The 19,687-nt window shown below is 32.7% G+C and overlaps 1 protein-coding gene across 3 annotated transcripts in view; it reads right to left on the reverse strand.

Moving 5' to 3' along the window:
• Positions 1 to 19,158, reverse strand: part of LOC134719085 (guanine nucleotide-binding protein G(q) subunit alpha) — a 44,498-nt gene extending 25,340 nt beyond the window's left edge. The window contains exons 1-7 of one of the 3 annotated variants that reach the window (XM_063582028.1): positions 18,804 to 19,157; positions 10,558 to 10,742; positions 8,141 to 8,179; positions 5,551 to 5,705; positions 4,587 to 4,715; positions 3,594 to 3,723; positions 644 to 797 (exon numbers count right to left, since the gene is read on the reverse strand). In XM_063582028.1, the coding sequence (XP_063438098.1) occupies positions 644 to 797; positions 3,594 to 3,723; positions 4,587 to 4,715; positions 5,551 to 5,705; positions 8,141 to 8,179; positions 10,558 to 10,742; positions 18,804 to 18,927 (916 nt within the window). In that variant the 5' untranslated portion in view covers positions 18,928 to 19,157. Of the gene's footprint in view, positions 1 to 643; positions 798 to 3,593; positions 3,724 to 4,586; positions 4,716 to 5,550; positions 5,706 to 8,140; positions 8,180 to 10,557; positions 10,743 to 18,803 lie in introns of all 3 variants that reach the window. The other 2 variants (XM_063582030.1, XM_063582029.1) reach the window with 2 other exon arrangements.
• Positions 19,159 to 19,687: the final 529 nt, after the last annotated feature.

Genomic DNA, 19,687 nt, shown 5'->3' on the forward strand with positions numbered 1-19,687 from the left:
TAAACATTACTTATATAGTTATTGTAATAACTTTTAACAACGTTAACGTTCACGATATCGATCGCGAGATTTAACTTCTTGCATTGTAATTAATTAAACGGACGTCTGTTAAAGGGCCGTCGTTATCTGATGGTATCAGAGGGATTAAAAGGTAAAGGTCAAATCTGCCGAGCGGAAAGACGATTTTAACTGCAGACGGCAAAATTAACTGATTGACAGCAACTTTGAAATACGACAGCTATTTTGAATGTAGAACGTCTATAAAATCGATCTAGTCAATAATAATAGCTGTTTACAGGCATCATAGGCAGTAAGCGGGCTTGATAGCTCTTTGTTTTTTCTAGTGCAAGCATCCTTAACTCAATAGCATTTCCCACCAGAATGAACAACTGTCATACATAGAGTGAGAGGTTTATTCATACATAGAGTGAGAGGTTTATCACTATAAAACAAGGTTCAATCCACCATTTTCTACATTTGAAAATACCTGTACCTAGTCTGGAATATGACAGTTGTTGTCCATTCGTTTGATGTGTGTTATTATGTGATTTTGCCATTTGATTAGTGACTAAGTTTTGAATTTTCCTCGGAGTTAAATATTTTTGTGATTTTACTTCTTCCTCAAGAACTAATCTAAACTTACCATCAAATTCAGGAAAGTAATCTACCAAATGTGATAGCATAATTTTCTCTTCTAGGAGATCTTTCTTGTTGAGAAAGAGGATTACTGAGGAGTTCTGGAACCATGGGTATGTGATAATGGTCCTAAACAATGCTTTAGATTCCTCCATACGATTCTGAAATGGAAGAAATATGATTACTGAGGAGTTCTGGAACCATGGGTATGTGATAATGGTTCTAAACAATGCTTTGGATTCCTCCATACGATTCTGAAATGGAAGAAAGAGGATTGTCCTAAACAATGCTTTAGATTCCTCCATACGATTCTGAAATGGAAGAAAGAGGATTACTGAGGAGTTCTGGAACCATGGGTATGTGATTATGGTCCTAAACAATGTTTTAGATTCCTCCATACGATTCTAAAATGGAAGAAAGAGGATTACTGAGGAGTTCTGGAACCATGGGTATGTGATTATGGTCCTAAACAATGTTTTAGATTCCACCATACGATTCTAAAATGGAAGAATAAGGATTAGTTTAGAGTTCTGAAACTATGGAAACAAACATTTTAATCCTGGAACTATGAACCTATTTCTATGTTATGCCTTTGACTCCACTATTTACTGCTGGACAGTGGTTCTTGTTTGGTGATGTGGTTCATAAATGTTCTTGGTTTCATTGTTTTTTTTTATATTAATATGGAGCTTAGACCCTTGATTTTCCTGTATGAATGATTTTACAATAGTATTTTTTTAAATACATATTATAGCTTGCTATTCAGTGTGAATCAAGGCTCAGTGTTGAAGACCTTACTTTGACCTATAATGGTAAACTTTTACAAATTATGGAGAGTTGTCTCATTGGCACTTTAATCTATAGACATCTGTTGGTTGTTGACATGATTTTGGTTGCCTGTGTTGTTTGTTTATCTGTATTTAGGTTTCTGTATCTATTATCATCAAATGATCAATGAGGAACAAGAAAAATGTCTTTTTTATAAAAAGGAAGATGTGGTATCCACAAAAGACCAAAATGACACAGACATGAACAACTATAGGTCACTTTGTTTTGTAAATTGGCTTCATCAGAATTAAATTATAATAACAAATCAACCTGCTAAGACAAGCTAATGAAGTCGGTGTAAATAACATATTTCTATTATTCTTTCCATGGCCTGGCAATTTGTTGTTCAGCTATATGTCTTTTTGGTTTAGAATATCAAAATATGTACATCAGGCCATAATACATAATTGGTTTGTTTGCCCAAAAGCTACCTACCCAGAAAAAAGCAGTCTACTCAAATTCTTTTATTGTCCTGATTTGGAGAAGTTTTTTTTTAATCAAATATACATGAAGACTAATAAACATCTGATACTTCAATTTCTTTTTTTGAAAAAAAAAAAAAATGCCTACCTTCCTATCCACTGTCTCAACCTTTTGGTAGGGTTTGGGCAAAACAACATATTTTTAAGTGCGGCCTCATGTACAAAGGGTTATCATAGTTGTTCAGATTGTAAATTGACATAGATTGACATAAAAACATGAGGTGTCTTTATGTATACGTCATTTCCATACATTTTCCATGTCTTGTCCTTGATCCACAAAAATATCAGACACAAGAAACAAAGAAAAAATGTTTCAGATAAATATCTTTGACTGTTATCAAGAGTTTAATTGGTACATGGTATACTTCATGACATTCTGACCAAGTACTAAAAATTCAGAAATATTTGCCATGTTTTTAATGATACAAATAATGCTACTTCTTGAGTATCCCAATACCTGGATTCTTATTATCTGATGAGTACCAATGTTTGCTTATTTGAGTATAGAAAAGTTAACCACAAATATTCATCGAATTAGAAACTTTCTTTAAGATTGTATTCAGACTTTGTCAATTTGGCAAAAACCACTTAAGGTGGCTCGGGACTATTCAACTGCGCATAGTTATACGCATGAATTACAAAATTATTTGTCGTAAATTCAATATAATTTTGTTAAATATTTTGATTGATTAGAAATGTTAAATTATTGAAGTTATGTGACTAATAGAATATTTTCGTTATTATCTGTATTTGTTAAAGGGTCAAAATGACATTTCACCCATTTTCACCATTTTCCCGCCAAAATTTGGGTTTTAAGGCAAAATATGTTTTTTTTCATTATCGGTGACATATTTTTTTTATTGGCTCATTTTTGAAGCTATATTCCAGCTTTTCATATTACAGTTTTGGACCAATTGTCATAGAACGTTTTTTTGATATTCCGATAAAAATATGTCAACACCTCTATTTTCCCTATCATTTCATTGAAAAATGGTCCTTTTTACATACCACTTTAAAAGTAAAATTTTGAGCTTAACTGGTTCGTGACCCCTATATTTTTTCAACCGATTTGATTCATTTTCTTCAAAGAATAAAATAACAAAAAATACGACACTTCTGATAGAAACTTTGAATAGGCCCGAGCCACCTTAATCAAGTATCAATGAACACGCAATATTTCTTCAATCCACAGAAATTGGTACTCACAAAAAATAAATGCATTCTGATATTTTACATGTAGAGCCATAATTAAACTAACATTTTTGTAAATTCTTAGAAAATTGCAATGTTAAATATACATTGCTCTTGGGTTTGGTTGTACAAAATGTAACTTGTTGTCTATTTGACATGTTCCCAATTTCATAATGATTTATGAACTAACATTACTGTGAATTCATTTATTTTTTTGCGGTTACCAATTTTCGTGGATTGAGGAAAACTTTTTCGCGGATATATGATTTCATGGTTTTGTCAATTCTGCATAAATATTTATAGAAAATTTATAATTATTTGGAATTTATAATTCATGGTTCCCTGGCAACCACAAAATCAGTAACCACAGAAAAACTCACTCCATGACCTTTTGACCCAAGTAATTGCTTGTACTTACTCTATGACCCTCTGACCCCAGTAATTGGCCTTACTTACTTCATTATCAGATTCCACTAAGACTTGGTCATATTCACTTAAGGCGACTAGGAACATGATGGACGTTACATTTTCAAAACAATGGATCCATTTACGTCTTTCAGACCTCTGGCCCCCAACATCAACCATTCTGCAAAATAAAAATACATACTTTTTCTTATTCTGTACAAAATTCATTATCTTAAAAACAAATCTAAAGGTTAACATTTAAGTGCTTATTATCATTTAATGATTTATTTTCTTAATTACCTAAATGAACAGTTAACAAATGAGCTAAAAGGGTAGAACTTATTTGATTCATATATACCAATTATTAACCTTCCAGAAAGAGCACCTGAGGTCACGAAGTTTTTGGTGGGGTTTGTTTTGCTTTGCTTTTAGCTTTCTATGTTATGTTTTGTGTACATTTATTTGTTAGTTTGTCGTTTTTCTATATTAGCCATGACGTTGTCAATATATTTTTATGATGAGTTTGTATGTCCCTCTGATATCTTTCGTTCCTATTAAATCAATATCTTTCGAGCGTGACGAAAAAAGTGTTGAAAACTGAATATTTGAGTGAATTGACATTCTTGTGAAGAGTTGTCTCATTGTCAATCATACCACATCTTCTGAATTCTGTTGTCAGCTAAAAATGTATCCTCTCTTAAAGTTTCAAGATGAAGGCAAAAGGCAATACTTTAGTTCAAAGTCTAATAGAGCATGTAAAGGCAGGGTTCTCATTCGTCAATTTTGGCTGTTAGAATGAATTTTACAGCTATATAATTCAGTAATGTAGTGTCATGTCCAAATAAGGCATGGAAATGGCATCACATTTTTTCCCTTCTTAAAATGATGAGTCCAGACAGATTTTCATGATTCCAGGACTCGCCTTGGTGAGAACAATTGTGTATTTAATACTGGACATTTTGCTGTATGAACTGGCTTCATCAAATATTGATATTTCATCAAAAACCGCCATGTAGAGATACCTACATGTATCTGGCTACTTACCGAAATATGATACTATCCAGATCAAAAGGGTATTCTATAATCCCTGTAGTGGGGACTCTGACACGTAAAATATCTTGTAACGTCGGTAGATAATTTGGTTGAGTTAATCTGTCTACATCGTCCAAGTAACTGAAATAGAAAAGTCATAGTTTAAGTTAATGTTTATCAAATAATTCATCATTTTGAAATTTCTTTAGAAAACTTTACGATTATAAAAATAATTGCACTACAGAGTTAACCACTCGCTATTCTAGGGTTGGATTCTTTTGTTCTTGAATGCCAAAAAAATGTCATTAAAAACAACAGTTTAGATTTGCTCATTTCTGCCTCTCAAATAAAAATAAAATATGTACAAGATTTTGTTAACAAATATCAAATAAAAGTTCAGGTGTTGAATGTATGCAGTATGAGTTTAACATTATGATAAAACAAAATAAATGGAGATTGTGTCCTATTTTTTTTATTTTTTTTTATAATGGTCATGTTTTCTTAAGAAATCATTTCAACTGTCATACAAGTGAGAAATATAGCTAGCTATTAAATCATGTTTAATCCACCATCTTCTACTAAAAATGCCTGTACTAAGTCAGAAATATGACAGTTGTACACATGTTACCTTATAGCGGGTTATTTTCGCGGAATTCACGATTTTCATTGAATAAGGTATACGAAATATTTTGGCAGTTATTATTTTGGCGGTTTCAACATTTTTAACATTACCTTTGCATGTACACTTTTAAATTGGCGGAATTTATTTTGGCGATATTTTTCTATCCGCGAAAATAAGCGAAAATTTACACCCCGCGAAAATAACCCGCTATACGGTATCCATTTGTGTGATGTGTTTGCCATTTGATGAGGGACTTTCTGTTTTCGCCTGGTTTCCGTTTTTTTGTTATTCTACTTTTTAAGTGTCTTCTGAGTGTCATTTTAAGTTAATTGACTGTATCCCTGCCCTACTTACTACTTGGCTGAGTCTGTGAGCTGGTACTCTCTCCTTCTATCATAGCACTCTTGTATACCACTATCACACCATAAAAGCTTTATGGCATCAACAAATTGCTGGTCAAAAGTTGTCACGGTCTCGTAGTCCACTTGTCTTATCATGCCTCCATTCTCCTGCAAAAGAAACCAAAAAGATGCATAACATTTTTACCTCTAACATGGAGAGTGACCATAATTTGTGGGAGGTACAATAGGGAAATATTAAAAAGTTTTTTGTTTCTGTTCAATGGTAAATTACATAACTTAGGCATGTCAACCCTATAATGGCCAATGAACAGAAGACATGCTCATCATGTGAGAACTCATACTAGCACAATAGAAAACAAATCAATGCAAGCTGTATTAGGACCCATTAAAGTCCAAACAAATAAAATATTAAATTGGAGATATAGTTGTTATATTTATAATAAAAGTGTTTAAAATGGTGGACTAAATAAAATCTTTCTGAAGGAATGCTATCATCCTATGCAAATTTCTGACCTTAACCTTTTTTTTTCTTTTTTTTTATGATAATACAAACTGTAATATATTTAAATTTGTTGTTGTATCAAAATGCCACTTTTGTTTCATAAAATATTTTTGTCAATAGCTGACCAATATATAGCTTATTTTCACTTGCGATTCCCCCATTTTATGAAAACACATATTTTTTGCTATGTTGTTTCATTAGGTGTTAATACATGTAACAACCAAAGCATTGTAAAATTTAAAACCCGATTGTGCTGAAAAGCTAATATGTTTTCTTCTAGCAAAAAACTTGATAAATGATAATTACAAAATACATAAAAAATGTTCACATGTTAGATAAGCACAAGAAGATCCCTATGATTATATATCACGTTAAAAAGGAATTGGTGGTAATTTGCTTTTTAAAAATAAAGATCATGAAACAGGAATTTTTGAGACAATTATCCATTAAATTTAAGACCTGTAGAAAAGCAAAGCTTGTGAAAGTTACTATTTAGGCAAATTTACTTCATTGTGCTAAATTCAGAATTTAATCTTAATCTGAAAAATAGCAAAATAATGTATTGAGCTAAAATCAACAACAAATTAAATTTTAGAATCTTCTTGGACCATTGACACATGATTGAATGGTTCAAAACCAGGAGATTGAAAAGTCTTAATCCCCCTTTAAAGGAGCTGGTACTTTGGACATGATTCAATAAAATCTGCAATAAAGTTGACTTTTGATGCATTTTAACACATAGAAATATCCAGAATGCATCATTTTAGGATGTTTAAGACTTAGCAATAATGGGAAATTCCCCAAAGTAAATCAATTGCATATAATGTCCATGTTAGAACGTGTTAAAGAAACCCACTATGTTTTTTTAAATGCAAAGTTGCAACCTCACCCCACCTCAAAACAAAACTGTTTCCTAGGACTTCAGGGGTAAAAATATATCTTTTTATCTGCTAACAAAGTTTTGTTCTCTAAATAAGATCATGTAATAAAAGCTAGGATTACAAATTTTGTCCAGGTAATAAGTAAAGAAGGGGGAAATTGGTGATAATCTAGTTGGTAAATGAACAGGGTACCAGATAGATAATATACAGCTGGGTACCAGTCAGATTATAAACAGGGTACACAAGTCTAAAAAAGAACAAGTGAAAGTCAAAGATCTCATGAGCGAGTGAAAGGTTCAAGAGTCTTTCTGATTAATTAATCGTGTTAATAGCTGAAAACAAACATTAAATATAAAAGCAACTCTATGAGGCTAAGAAAGGTTAAGTTTTCTGTTTACAATCTACAAAATAGTTAAGATTAAATTTATAATACATTAACAGAAAAGTATGTCCTCCTCATTTTCGAAATTTAAAAGAAAACAGACAAAAATAAACGAATGTCTCAAACTCTCAAATTTTCTCTACTCTTATTAATCTATATTGTTCAGTTCATGCCTAAACTTAAGTTGTTTATCCATAGATCATGTAGCATGTGTAGTGAGCAACCAAGATTTCTCATGTAGATCTTTACTTGTGTTGTTTGTGTTTGTGGTCCGGGTGTTGTAGGGTTTGTTTTTCTTCTTAATTTGGCCACAGTTTTTAACAACTCTTAAGCTTTAATTTGTATCATGCAATCTTATTTTTTAAAACAGTGACCAGTACATGATGTATCAAATTCTCACAAGCTGGTTTCATAATGAATGTAAAAAGTACTTTTGTGTCAACTATATATGCTTTACTGAATTTACATTTTATATGGAAACCTCAAAAAGTATAAGATCTGAAATTTGTGGGGAACTATTTGACTATAAAGTGACCTGAAAATTCATGACGAAAAGCTGTCATTGGAAATTTTAATCTATTTTTTTTTCTGTGTTTTGTGCTTAGGGTGGTGTACACTGGTAATACAAGAGGAAACCTGTGAAAAAGCATTTCTAAGGTCCAATAAATAAAGTGCATCATGAGGGGCCAAGTGTGTTAGGTTGACCAAAAGATGGAAAGTGATGAGGCCTTCCTAAGGTGTTAAATAGCCCAGAAGATTGAGAGTGAAAAGGCCTCCTACGGTGTTAAATGGCCCAGATATTAATCACACCTGTTACCTGAGTCAGTTTTTTATCTGTAATAATACGCATATTTATCTGTAATTAAAGCACATTGTTCTCTTAAAACACATTTGAATAAAAGAACGAAAAAAAGAAATATGTATATTATTGAAATATTACCTCAGTAAAGTTATCACGGTTACATATATATACACTAGCTGAATACACTATTTCCCATAAAACAAGAATGTGCCCATCCGAACTATCAATTTCTATGTGAAGTTAACCATGAAAATGGAGGAAAATCTCTAATTTGGCATTAAAATTAGAAAGATCATATCATCATGATCATAGGGAACAAGTTTACTTAATTTCAAGTTGATACACGTATGAATTCAACTTCATCAAAAACTACTTCAACCAAAAACTTTAACCTGAAGCGGGAGAGCCAGACAAATGGACGCACAGACCAGAAAACATAATGTCCATAAATGGGGCATAAAAAGTGCTCATTAATCATACCCTTAAATCCAGCTAGTCTACAAACTTATATTTAAATCCTTTAAGAAATAAATTTCAAAACAGACTTTAACAAAATTTTAGCATGTTTAGGTTGGCTTATTATTTTACCTCCAATTAATGGATATATACATGCTGTTAAAGCAGTGTAAATAAGCCCAAGTCTACCACATGAACATCACATAGAAACAGACTAAAAATGGTGTGCATTCAGTTACAAGACCATTACTTATATATAATTACACAATTACTACAATTTTACCCTTGATTCACATGATAAATTTTAAATGGAAATTTTGGTCCAATTCTAACACCTTGACTGATTTTGGTTAAAATGATTAAAAAAATATTGGAGTTATCTCCCCTTAAATGTTAATTACTTTTGCTTTTCAACCAGATTATATCTTGAAATATCCAGCATTTGAGTGATTGAAGTTTCTAAACAATATAAACTATTAAATTGAGATCTCAAAATTAAGATAACTAGTTGGATCAATTGCAATCTTTCTACTTATTGACACAAACATGACAAAGCACTACTTATTTTCATAAAGAGGACTTTAAAACATAAGTCATCTAACCCATACTCATTTTCATATTAAAAACTGAAAACACACCATTTTTGCCTGAATCTCATGCAAGACTAGCAAGACATACACATAGATATACATTACAGCTCTTCTATCAAAGCATGCAAAGCAAACTTTTGACCAACTTGCTTGCTATGTTTGCTGGGATGTTTGTAAACAAAAGGTAGGTAATATATTTCAGTCTGTTTACTACATACTGGAATTTGATTGGACAATAAACATTTACTTCATTTCATGTAAATTCTTATTGTCCCATCAAATCCCAGTGTATATAAAACAGACTGAAACTCCTCCTACCTATTGTATGCAATCATCCCAGCAAACATAGCAAGCAAGTTGATGAAAGATTTGCTTTACATGCTTTGATAGAAGAGCTGTAAAAACATACATTGGAATTCACATCCATGCAAATAGATGTAAAAGTAAACAGACTGCATGGATATTTCAAAATTCATAGCAGGTTTTATATTAAGGTGGTACCCAACACCTGGACTAAAATTGATTTGGCTCTTTTAATTTTGTCAAATTGTTTACTTTGACCCTTTGAAAAAATCATAAAAATCAAAAAACTTGATCACTTTCTCAGAAAAAATGGCTAGATATATACATTGTAGCAGTTTGACAAATATTAATTTTGATCATTGAGAAGCTTAATATTTCCTTGACAATACAATGTGATTAAAACATTTAGCTGATTTTACAGAGTTATCTCCCTGATTTGTTAGGTACCTTCTTAATACACAACAAAGGTACTATAACTGACATTTTAGGTTTTTAACTAAAAATTCATGCATTGATCATGTTGTCATATATATATTGAAGAGCCATGAAAACTAAAATTACAATATAGGTTGAAAATAATTTGTAAATAATTTGGCTTAAATTAAAATTTATGTTGAAACAGAAAAGGTCTATATTTCAGGAACGATAAAAAGATGAAAAGACATAAAAAGACATTAAATAACATGAATAAAATATTCTATACTAGTCAGGTAAATCTTTTTACATGATAATTTGTACAAAAAGTACTATACATTTTTCGTAAAGTGTTTTTCTTGGGTGGTTATCGGCAGTCAGTGATATTTTTTTTTAGCCTGGCCCTTAAATGAACAAGCCAACTTACTTATTACTACCCACCTATTTGGTGATAATGAACTAGGCCCAATTGTTTCCCACATGGACTAATCTAGATGCTGAACCCTAACCCTTAGATCCTTGTCATATTTTTTAACTACTTGCAAACCATATATTCATGCATATGGTCCACAAGTAGTCAACAATATCATAAGGACCTTAGAGCTATGTACAGCTCCTCACCTAGGACAAAGTATGCCAGACTTTATCTTATTCCTTACAGATCCTTACCTCATTGTCAGGATTGTGGTAAGCTATTTTGAGCGTGTCCATGGCCCTGATCATGGCATGCATGGCCATGAAGATATTTTGGTAGACAATTTTAATGAAGCCTCGTTTGTCATCGTCAGAGTATCCTGCTCCATGGATAATTCTCATCTGTTTTATAAATGTACTTTTACCACTTTCTCCTGTCCCTGTAAATAGAAGAAAAATGTTGTTAATTGACCAAAAATCATTATTTTTACCATTTTCTCTTGTCCCTAAAAAGTGAAGACAAATTTTGTTAATTACCCAAAAGCATTTTTCATGTGTATGTATGCCCCTTGTGGGCCCTTAATTGGAAATAAAATATGTTCTGTTCTGTTCTGTTCTGTGATCATGGTTATTTTTACCATTTTCTCCTATCCCTAAACTTGAAGAAGAATTTTGCATCTTTTGTACCATTTTCTCCAGTCTGTACATATTTAAATTTATACAGAGTGTTTGCCTGAAAATAAATATATCATGTGTGGTTCCTGTTATAAAAGCGACCCTTAACTTTTCCCCATTTCTGAAAAATATATTTTTTAACAATCCTTTTCATTGGCCGAACCAGAGGGAAGGGAGGGTTGACGGTCTGTGGGTTGGAACCCCCTTTTTTGGGGTCAATCAATGCATTTGAATGGGGACATATAGTTGTCCTTGGTTGGGAACCCCCCCCCCCCCCCCCCCCCAATCTCTTTTTAAAATGGCTGGATCCGCCCCTGCTTTTCGTGGATTGAATTTCAATATATTAATTCATAGACTTCTGTCGACTCATCTGAATTTTCATTTTTCCGAGCCAAATTTTAAGCTTGTTTTATTATTAAGGACAAACATGCTACACCTGGTGACAGACGGCCATTATAAGTATCTGCTAGGGATTAAAATACAACTAAAAATTGTTATGTTTTTCTCTATTTTAAAAATTAGAGAAAAACATAATAATTCTGTTTATTTCTAACCAAACCTATAGAAAACAGCAAACTTCAAATTCTATTTAGGGTGTCTAAAATTACAAAATCGGTCTTGGAGAACACATTTTTATTTTTGGACTTTTGACCCCCCCCCCTTTCCATTTCTAAGAAGAAAAAAAAATCTTGCCCACTGACCCTCTTTTTCTTCAGGATGTAACTGCAACCACACATACTTTTGGTCTTAACGTTTTAATAAGATATCTTAAAACCATTATTTTTGTGATTTGGCCTTAGATAATATTTGTGTATTAAAATGACATGCTATTCATTAATCAATATAATTGCCTGGTTACACCTAACTAATACCAGGTATTATACTAATTACTACTTTATCAATGGACAACCTCATCTGTTACTTGGACTGGACATTTTGTTCCAATCATATAGAGGGTTTTTCAAGGGCCTGTCCCCCCTTTTTTCAATATAATTGCCTGGTTACACTTAACTAATACCAGGTATTATACTAATAATAATTTACTAGCCAGTATTTATCAATGGACAACCTCATCTCTTACTTGCACTGGACATTTTGTTCCAATCATTTAGAGGGTTTTTCAAGGGCCTGTCCCCCCTTTTTTCAATACGATTGCCTGGTTACACTTAACTAATACTTGGTATTATAATAATGAATCAACAGTATCATTTATAAAATATCATGGTAGCAATCCACAGTTGCATGTATATTGTAGGTGTAGATTTTTCAAACATGGTGTGCAATTAAAGTTTTGGATAGCTGAAGATGACTATAGCCTTCATAGTGGGTTTCTCTTCAGTATTTATCAATGGACAGCTGTCTACTTATTCTATTATCATGATTAATGATCTATTTCATGTATTTTGGTCTTTTGTGGATAGTTGTCTCATTGGCAATCATACCACATCTTCTTTTTTATATTTTCTGCAGGGTTTGTTACTCGTGCTGTGTGGATTCAGTAGAATGTGTCCCCGTGCCTGTAGTGTATGCCCTTATATTTTTACAGTTAGGGTTTTTTTGCTTGTGAGAGAGCCGTCTACTTATTCTATTACCATGATTAATGATCTATTTCGTGTATTTTGGTCTTTTGTGGATAGTTGTCTCATTGGCAATCATTACACATCTTCTTTTTTATATCCTCATCTTTTAGTTGGACTGTACGTTTTGTTCCAATCATTTACAATTTAATAAGGCTGAAATCCAGTCAGTTGTTATATACAGCTACAGTATATACATGATTTAGAGTGAATCAAAATTCATTGTTCAATGTTGTTGGATAGCTGAAAATTACTATTGCCTTCATTGAGGGTTATTATATGGAGGCGATTTTAGAGGTTTTTTCAGTCCCCCTTTTTGTGGGTACAATTGGTTGATTATATAGGGAATCACTGAAGCACTCTCTTAGGCCACAATTAAAAATATTTTGGTTTGTCCAAACCCTACCCAAAGGTTGAGACAGTGGGTAGGTAGGTAGGCATTTTCTTTTTTTTCTTAAAAAAAAGAAATTGAAGTATCAGATGTTATAAGTCTTCATGCCTATTTGATTAAAAAAAAACTTCTTCAAATCAGGACAATCAAAGAATTTGAGTAGGCAGCTTTTTTCTGGGTAGGTAGCGTTTGGGCGAACAAACCTACTATTTATTTTGGCCTTAGGCAGTCAGAGCCCCCCCCCCCCTTTTATGAAAACTTCTGGATTCACACCTGGTTAAAAGGAACACCAACATTGTGTAATGCATATACTAAGGGTGGATTTCTGTATGTAAGTGTATTTGCATATACAAATGTACCCATACCAGATATCATGGATATTGGTGTGGAAATTGTTGGAATTTTTTCCTAAACTTTTTGTCACACAAACTTAAAATACATGTACCCCCAATAATATTATTGGCTCATTTTGTAGAAAACTTTTATTTCAAAGAGCTTGAAATTGAGTTCAGACCAAATTTTGGGGGAACATGTGACATTTGCAATATTGGCATCAATACATGTACATGCAAAATTATAAAAATACACAAAACACAAAGTTTGAAAATGATCTAACATTTTGTGTAATCCTATAATTTTGTTTTCTTAATGTGAAGGTGTAGTCCAGGGTCATATTTGGAAAATGTGCATTATTCATGACAAAAAAGAGCAAATTTTGGAAACGGCGGAGTTAGCAATCATACTAAGGATTGGTAGAGGCAAAAATTTCTATACGTTTGACTTTCAACAAATAAAGGTGGACCTTTAAGTCTTTTTGGTCTAAGGTCCTGTAATAACAATTGTGCATAAGTCTTACATGCATTTGGTTGAGGCAAACTAATTTCGCAGTGGTGTCTTGCCATGGCTTTGTTTGGACTTGTTTGTTTGCTTTTTGGCCTTGAATTTTTGTCCCTAATATTTTATTAACTGTGCATTTGCATTCAGATATTGCAGATCAAATTTATTTGTTCATAGTGTATTAATTTACGTTTTTTGATTGAGTTAAGTCTGCCAATTGATATCTTACCCTGTTTTTCAGAAAAAGGGAGAAGGTTTGGATCCATTAAAACCTTTAATCCCACTGCAAATGTTTGCACCTGTCCCAAGTCAGGAATCTGATGTACAGTAGTTGTAGTTTGTTTATGTAATTTATATGTGTTTCTCGTTTTTTTTTATATAGATTAGACCGTTGGTTTTCCCGTTAGAATGGTTTTACACTAGTAATTTTGGGGCCCTTTATAGCTTGTTGTTCGGTGTGAGCCAAGGCTCCGTGTTGAAGGCATGTACATTGACCTATAATGGTTTACCTTTTTTTGAAATTGTTATTTGAATGCAGAGTTGATTCATTGGCACTCACACCACATCTTCCTATACCTAAGTTACAGAACGGAAAAAAATCGGCAATTTTTCCATTTGTAAAAGGCATAACTCTGGAACGGGAAAAATGACACGCCCAAAATTCAATTTTATCATATTTTTTTGTAATTAGCCTTTAGTGTATAAGTTTCATAGCATTTGGGACGTACAGATGGACAGCAGACAGAAAAGGGTGAAAATAAATACTCCCTCTGCTACAGTGGGGACATAAAAAAAAATGGGTCATTAGGTCAAAATTATATTTATCTAATTTTAATAAATTTAAATTTTTATTTTAGATTTCTAAGAATGCCAAATCCGAAGTCATTTTCCACATTTTTGATTGTAATGTTACATTTTTTGTTAATTTTGATGTATTCAGTTAAGAATTTGTCATATTTTAGTCATAGTGAATACTTCTCAAAGCAAATTCTGAATGAAGCGTCCAGCTCAATTACCACGCGTCCAGGAGGTGTATACGGGTTTCAACAAGAACCCTGAATACAGATGAACTTAATTTTTACAAAAAAATTTGTGACCGTTTGAAAAGTTATTTTAAGAAATTTATGAAATAAAATAAATTGGGAATATCACTGAGTTTTCCCATGAAACAGGAATGGTGCCCTGCCTGCATATCACGTTAAAAAAATGGCATTACTTAAGAACTGTTGAAGTGATTCTACCCAAATTTGTATATGATCTGAGTTTAGTTGTTATAATACATTGTAGTCTGCACAGTAAGACACAAGTCTGATGCCCCAGACTAGTCAAATTGCATTCAGACTAGTATAAGTAAGTTTTTGCAAAACTTTGTTTGGCCCAATAAGAAAAATGTCAGAATATTGGTCTTGGGACTAGTAGTTGAAACAGTTTTTGGTGCAGACTGTTATTTATAAGCATACATGTAGTTTATTAGTTTCATAACATATAGTTGAGACAAACTAAAGTAAGAGAATACTGAATTGTAAAGGCAAACAACTCTAAAATGGTGCGACTTCACCAAAATTCTAACTTGATTTGTGTTTTGTGGTATTTAGCATTGTGTCATATTAGTTTCATAACATTTGTTGGAGGCCAACTGAAGATACATTGTAGGACCAGACACTAAAATTTCAGCATTTTTTTCATTTGTAAAGGGGCCTAACTCAAGAACAATAAAAGCGATGCAACCAAAATTCAAACTTGATCGACGTTTGTGGTAAGGCCACAGTTTTTTAATTTGTTGGTTTACGGATTTTCCCGAAGAAAAAGTCCGTTCGGTCAGTCGGGAAAAAAAAGAAAAAAAATATCTTTCAAGACAGAAAAAAATGCAAAATAAATATACATTTCACCTTTCATGCCTTTCTAACAAAATGTTTTTTATGCTATTTTGTCATCATTTCAAATTTTAGTACGATGAAATATTCTTGCTCAGCTGTCACAAATATCGCATGACATTGTCTGATGATTTGCCGTAAAAAAGGGGGGTGTTCACAGACAAAGACGAAATTAAATCGTCATTTCACAAACAAGAAAACAAATTCGCGTAGCTCTTAATCAATTCCAGAAAACTTGGTGAGTAATGATCTTCAAAAACGAAAACTGATAAAGAAACAAATGTTAAAAACGTCGTACAAATATAAGTATCAACACACGTGTCAAAAACGTAATAGACTCGTCCGCGGAAAAAATGAGAATATCGGTGTCCATTCCCGTTTTTTATCCAAATGGACGATTTTTTTTTTTTATTATCCATGAAACAAGAAAATTCTAAATGACTTGTTGATATTCAGAACTTTTACTTCGAAGGTGCTTTCCACCTGTCCACATTTGGACAAGTCTATTTCTATGAGATTATGCATCTTACAGACTGATGACATATAAGGGAAACGAAATTATTGTGTTATTGGTTTTAAACACAGATTTCGTTCCGCAAATAATATTATTTGCGTAAACGACATTTCAGGGTCAGTTATAATTGATTTGTCTATTTTTAGAAACATAAACTGGAAGTTTTATTTTTTCACAACAGAGAGTGTTATCAATCTTGTTAGTGATTCATGCATTTCATTTCATAAAAAAAGAAGAATTTAATTATTTTTCAGGGATAATGCATTTGTTTGGGTCGGCTGGAATAAAAAAGCATGAAAAGTCAATTTTATTTTTATCCTAGGAATCGGCAAAATCGGGTCGGCGGATCCGTAAACCAACAAATTAAAAAATCCTGGCCTAATAAACATTGTGTAAAAGTTTCAAAACATTTTTTGTTGAGGTAAACTAAAGTTAGAATACAGAAACCAATTTAGGGAAGTACAAACGAACGAGCGGATGTATGTTCAGACGGACAAGAGTTCAACTTAGGGTCAGGCAGTTTAAACTTAGGTCAGTACGGTAACTGAAACCACACATATACGTTTATATGGGCTAATAATAATTTGAACCAATATGCTTATCATTATATACAGTAACTGATTCATGTGGCACGGCTGGTAATGTATAATGGGTTCTGCAATGAAAACCGTGAAGAGGATTTTCCGGTTATGGTTAAGTGGAGTAATTTTCGACGCTTGGAAAGGTATGTACATTTCTTAATCGCAATTTTTAAATCCAACTGATCAACATATTGAAAATGGGAAAAGGCTATAGATGCTGTGGTGAATACTTTAATGAAGTGACTCATGTATCATTTACTGTTGTGCATGGTCGGAGTAAAACTCCTACAAAATTAATCGTCCCATATGTAATTGCCAAAAAAAGTGACATTTAAATTTTGAGATGGTTCTATTAACGAGGGGGGATAGGAGGGGTCCTGGTCCGGGATTTCCCGGACTTAAAAAAAGGAAATCCTGAGGTCCCGAATTTAAATAAAGTAAATCCTGACGTCCCGAAATCCGAAAAAAAGGATTCCCGTATCCCGAAAGGGTCAATCCCGGAATCCCGAGCTTAAAATTACCCGATCTCGGAGTCCCGATAAAGGTCCTATCCCCCCTCATTAACAGACCTACAATTTTTAATTTTTGTTTTCTTTCTGTCAACAGGATTAAATAGCGTTTACACTGCCTGCAGTTGATAGAAGTCTTTAAAAATCTAAAAACTGCCAAATTTTATTATTTCATGCTAGGGGAATCGATTCTGATTGAGGATATTGTGCAAAAATCTTTTAATCTTTGGCCTTGTGACTTTTCTTGGGTTCGTGAAAAATCAGGGTAATGCATTTATAGCACGTCACATTTTGATTCAGGACATAATTCAAATATATATATACATTTGTATATTAATCGCAACATTACATTAATCACTGTTTCAAAACTCTCCTATCAACAATTTACAGGCCAGGCAGTAAAACTATGTTAACCCTAAATGTAATGCAGGTTTTTCAACACGAAGAAAAAACACACATGCCCTTCTGCGATCTTATATTAAATCAAACTACCTAGGAGTCTTCTCCCATGTTAGGAAGGAGAAGATCAAAAAATATATTTCATTGTCAATTAATGACGCCCATTGCAGGCAGAATAATCACAAGTCAAATTTGGTGTAATGATTACAAAATGATTACAATTATTTGAATACAATTAAATCAATGATTACAATGAAAAGACAAGAAAGACACACTAATGTGTATTTATAAAATGAAGAACTCATAGATTGAAAATAAACTGACAATAATCACAATAGTGAATAGATAAGTTGTGATGTAAAGCCATAAGAGAGGGACTGTCAAACTCATAGATTGAAAATAAACTGACAACGCCATAGAAAATAAAATACAAAGACTAAAAGACAATCAATCTAGTACAAAAGACACAAAAATGTCATGTGAATTCATCTTCTGAAGAAGTTGACATAAAAAGCAAGCATCAAAAATGTCTTTAGTCTAACAGATCTCAGCAACATGAATAGACGACGCAGTTGGTCCTTCACTTTTAAAGCAAAACATCACAAGGAGAAATGCTTGGTATCTTCAGCAAAAATAAAATTTATAGACACACACTGATACAGTTTTCACTGTGGATTTTTTGTTTTGAAGAAACAATGTTGTTTTATTAATAATATTAGGTTTTAAGAACGTAAATATTGAATCATTGCAGATTAAGCATAAGAATAATATAATCTGGGTAAATATATGATTAATCACTGGGTTAACTATTGTGTCACCGGTATTTTTACCACAGAAAAGGTAATGTATTCCATATACTGAAAGCCAAGATGGCGTCCATAATAACAAAATGTAAAATCGAGTTTAAACTGATGCTACGTGTATTTTAATTGTGCCAGCCACAGAGTATATGTGCTCATGGACCAAACCGCCGATAGGGCCATCTATCGCGACGAAAATACCGAAATAAACACAAAAACCAAAATGAACATTTAGCATAATTATTCAAAATGGCGTCTCTGTGTATCAACCTTTTGCATTAAAAAAGATGCGGCATATTCGTTTTAAACCGGTTTTTGGGACTAGTGTCGAGTGCATAACTTACCCAATAATAAAAGTTTTAATTCCCTCCTTGCATCTCTTTTATCTTTCCGTAGTTGTTTTTCTATTTCTGTATTAATTCGTTTTTGCTCTTTCGCTTCTTCGCTTAGACAGCACGCCATTTTCATTTCAACTTAGCCTTACTTTAATTCAGGCCGAGCTATCTCCCTATCCTGTCTGACCCTTATCAGGCCCGGGGGTTAATCGTTACCCCGTGGCATCCAAAACATGAGAAATTTCTTGGGTTGAAAATGCCGTGAATTGTCACCGGTGAAATTGTTGTTTATCGGTATAGAGGCCCTTCAATCGATCCTTCCAACCAAAGGGTGTGACCATTTGCCGATAGCCTCCGAAAGAACGCATCGGGCGATATCAACCAGGCAAAATGCCAAATAGGAAATTATTTAGAACAGTTAGAAATATTTATTTATTTATCTGTTTCAATCAATAAGATTTGGGATTCTTTTTGGTTAAAACTACGCCCAGATTATTACAGGTTGCGTGTAAGTAAAATTGATGTAACAGCCAACAGCCTTGTATGTTATTATGGGATGCGAGGCTTCCAGTTGCATAAAAAATGAGCCGGTTTCATTCACAGAAATTTTATCGTAATTTATGAATTACGCGATCGAATATATTGACACATATATTTTGTGTTAAATGAATGTTGAATTATATGATTGTGATAATTTTTAATCGAAAAAATAAATAAATATTTGTTTATAAAGATTGTTAATTAAAAAAAATAACAAATAAATGAAAAGCCGACGAATGCATTAATTCAGACCGGTAAAGATATATTATTTTTTTTTACCAAAGTAGCCGGACATATTTTGAAGAAAGTTGCAGATTAAGAATACAATTGTTATTCTTATAAAAAATCAACTA

This window comes from Mytilus trossulus, chromosome 5, assembly GCF_036588685.1.
Source record: "Mytilus trossulus isolate FHL-02 chromosome 5, PNRI_Mtr1.1.1.hap1, whole genome shotgun sequence".
Classification (NCBI taxonomy): domain Eukaryota; kingdom Metazoa; phylum Mollusca; class Bivalvia; order Mytilida; family Mytilidae; genus Mytilus; species Mytilus trossulus.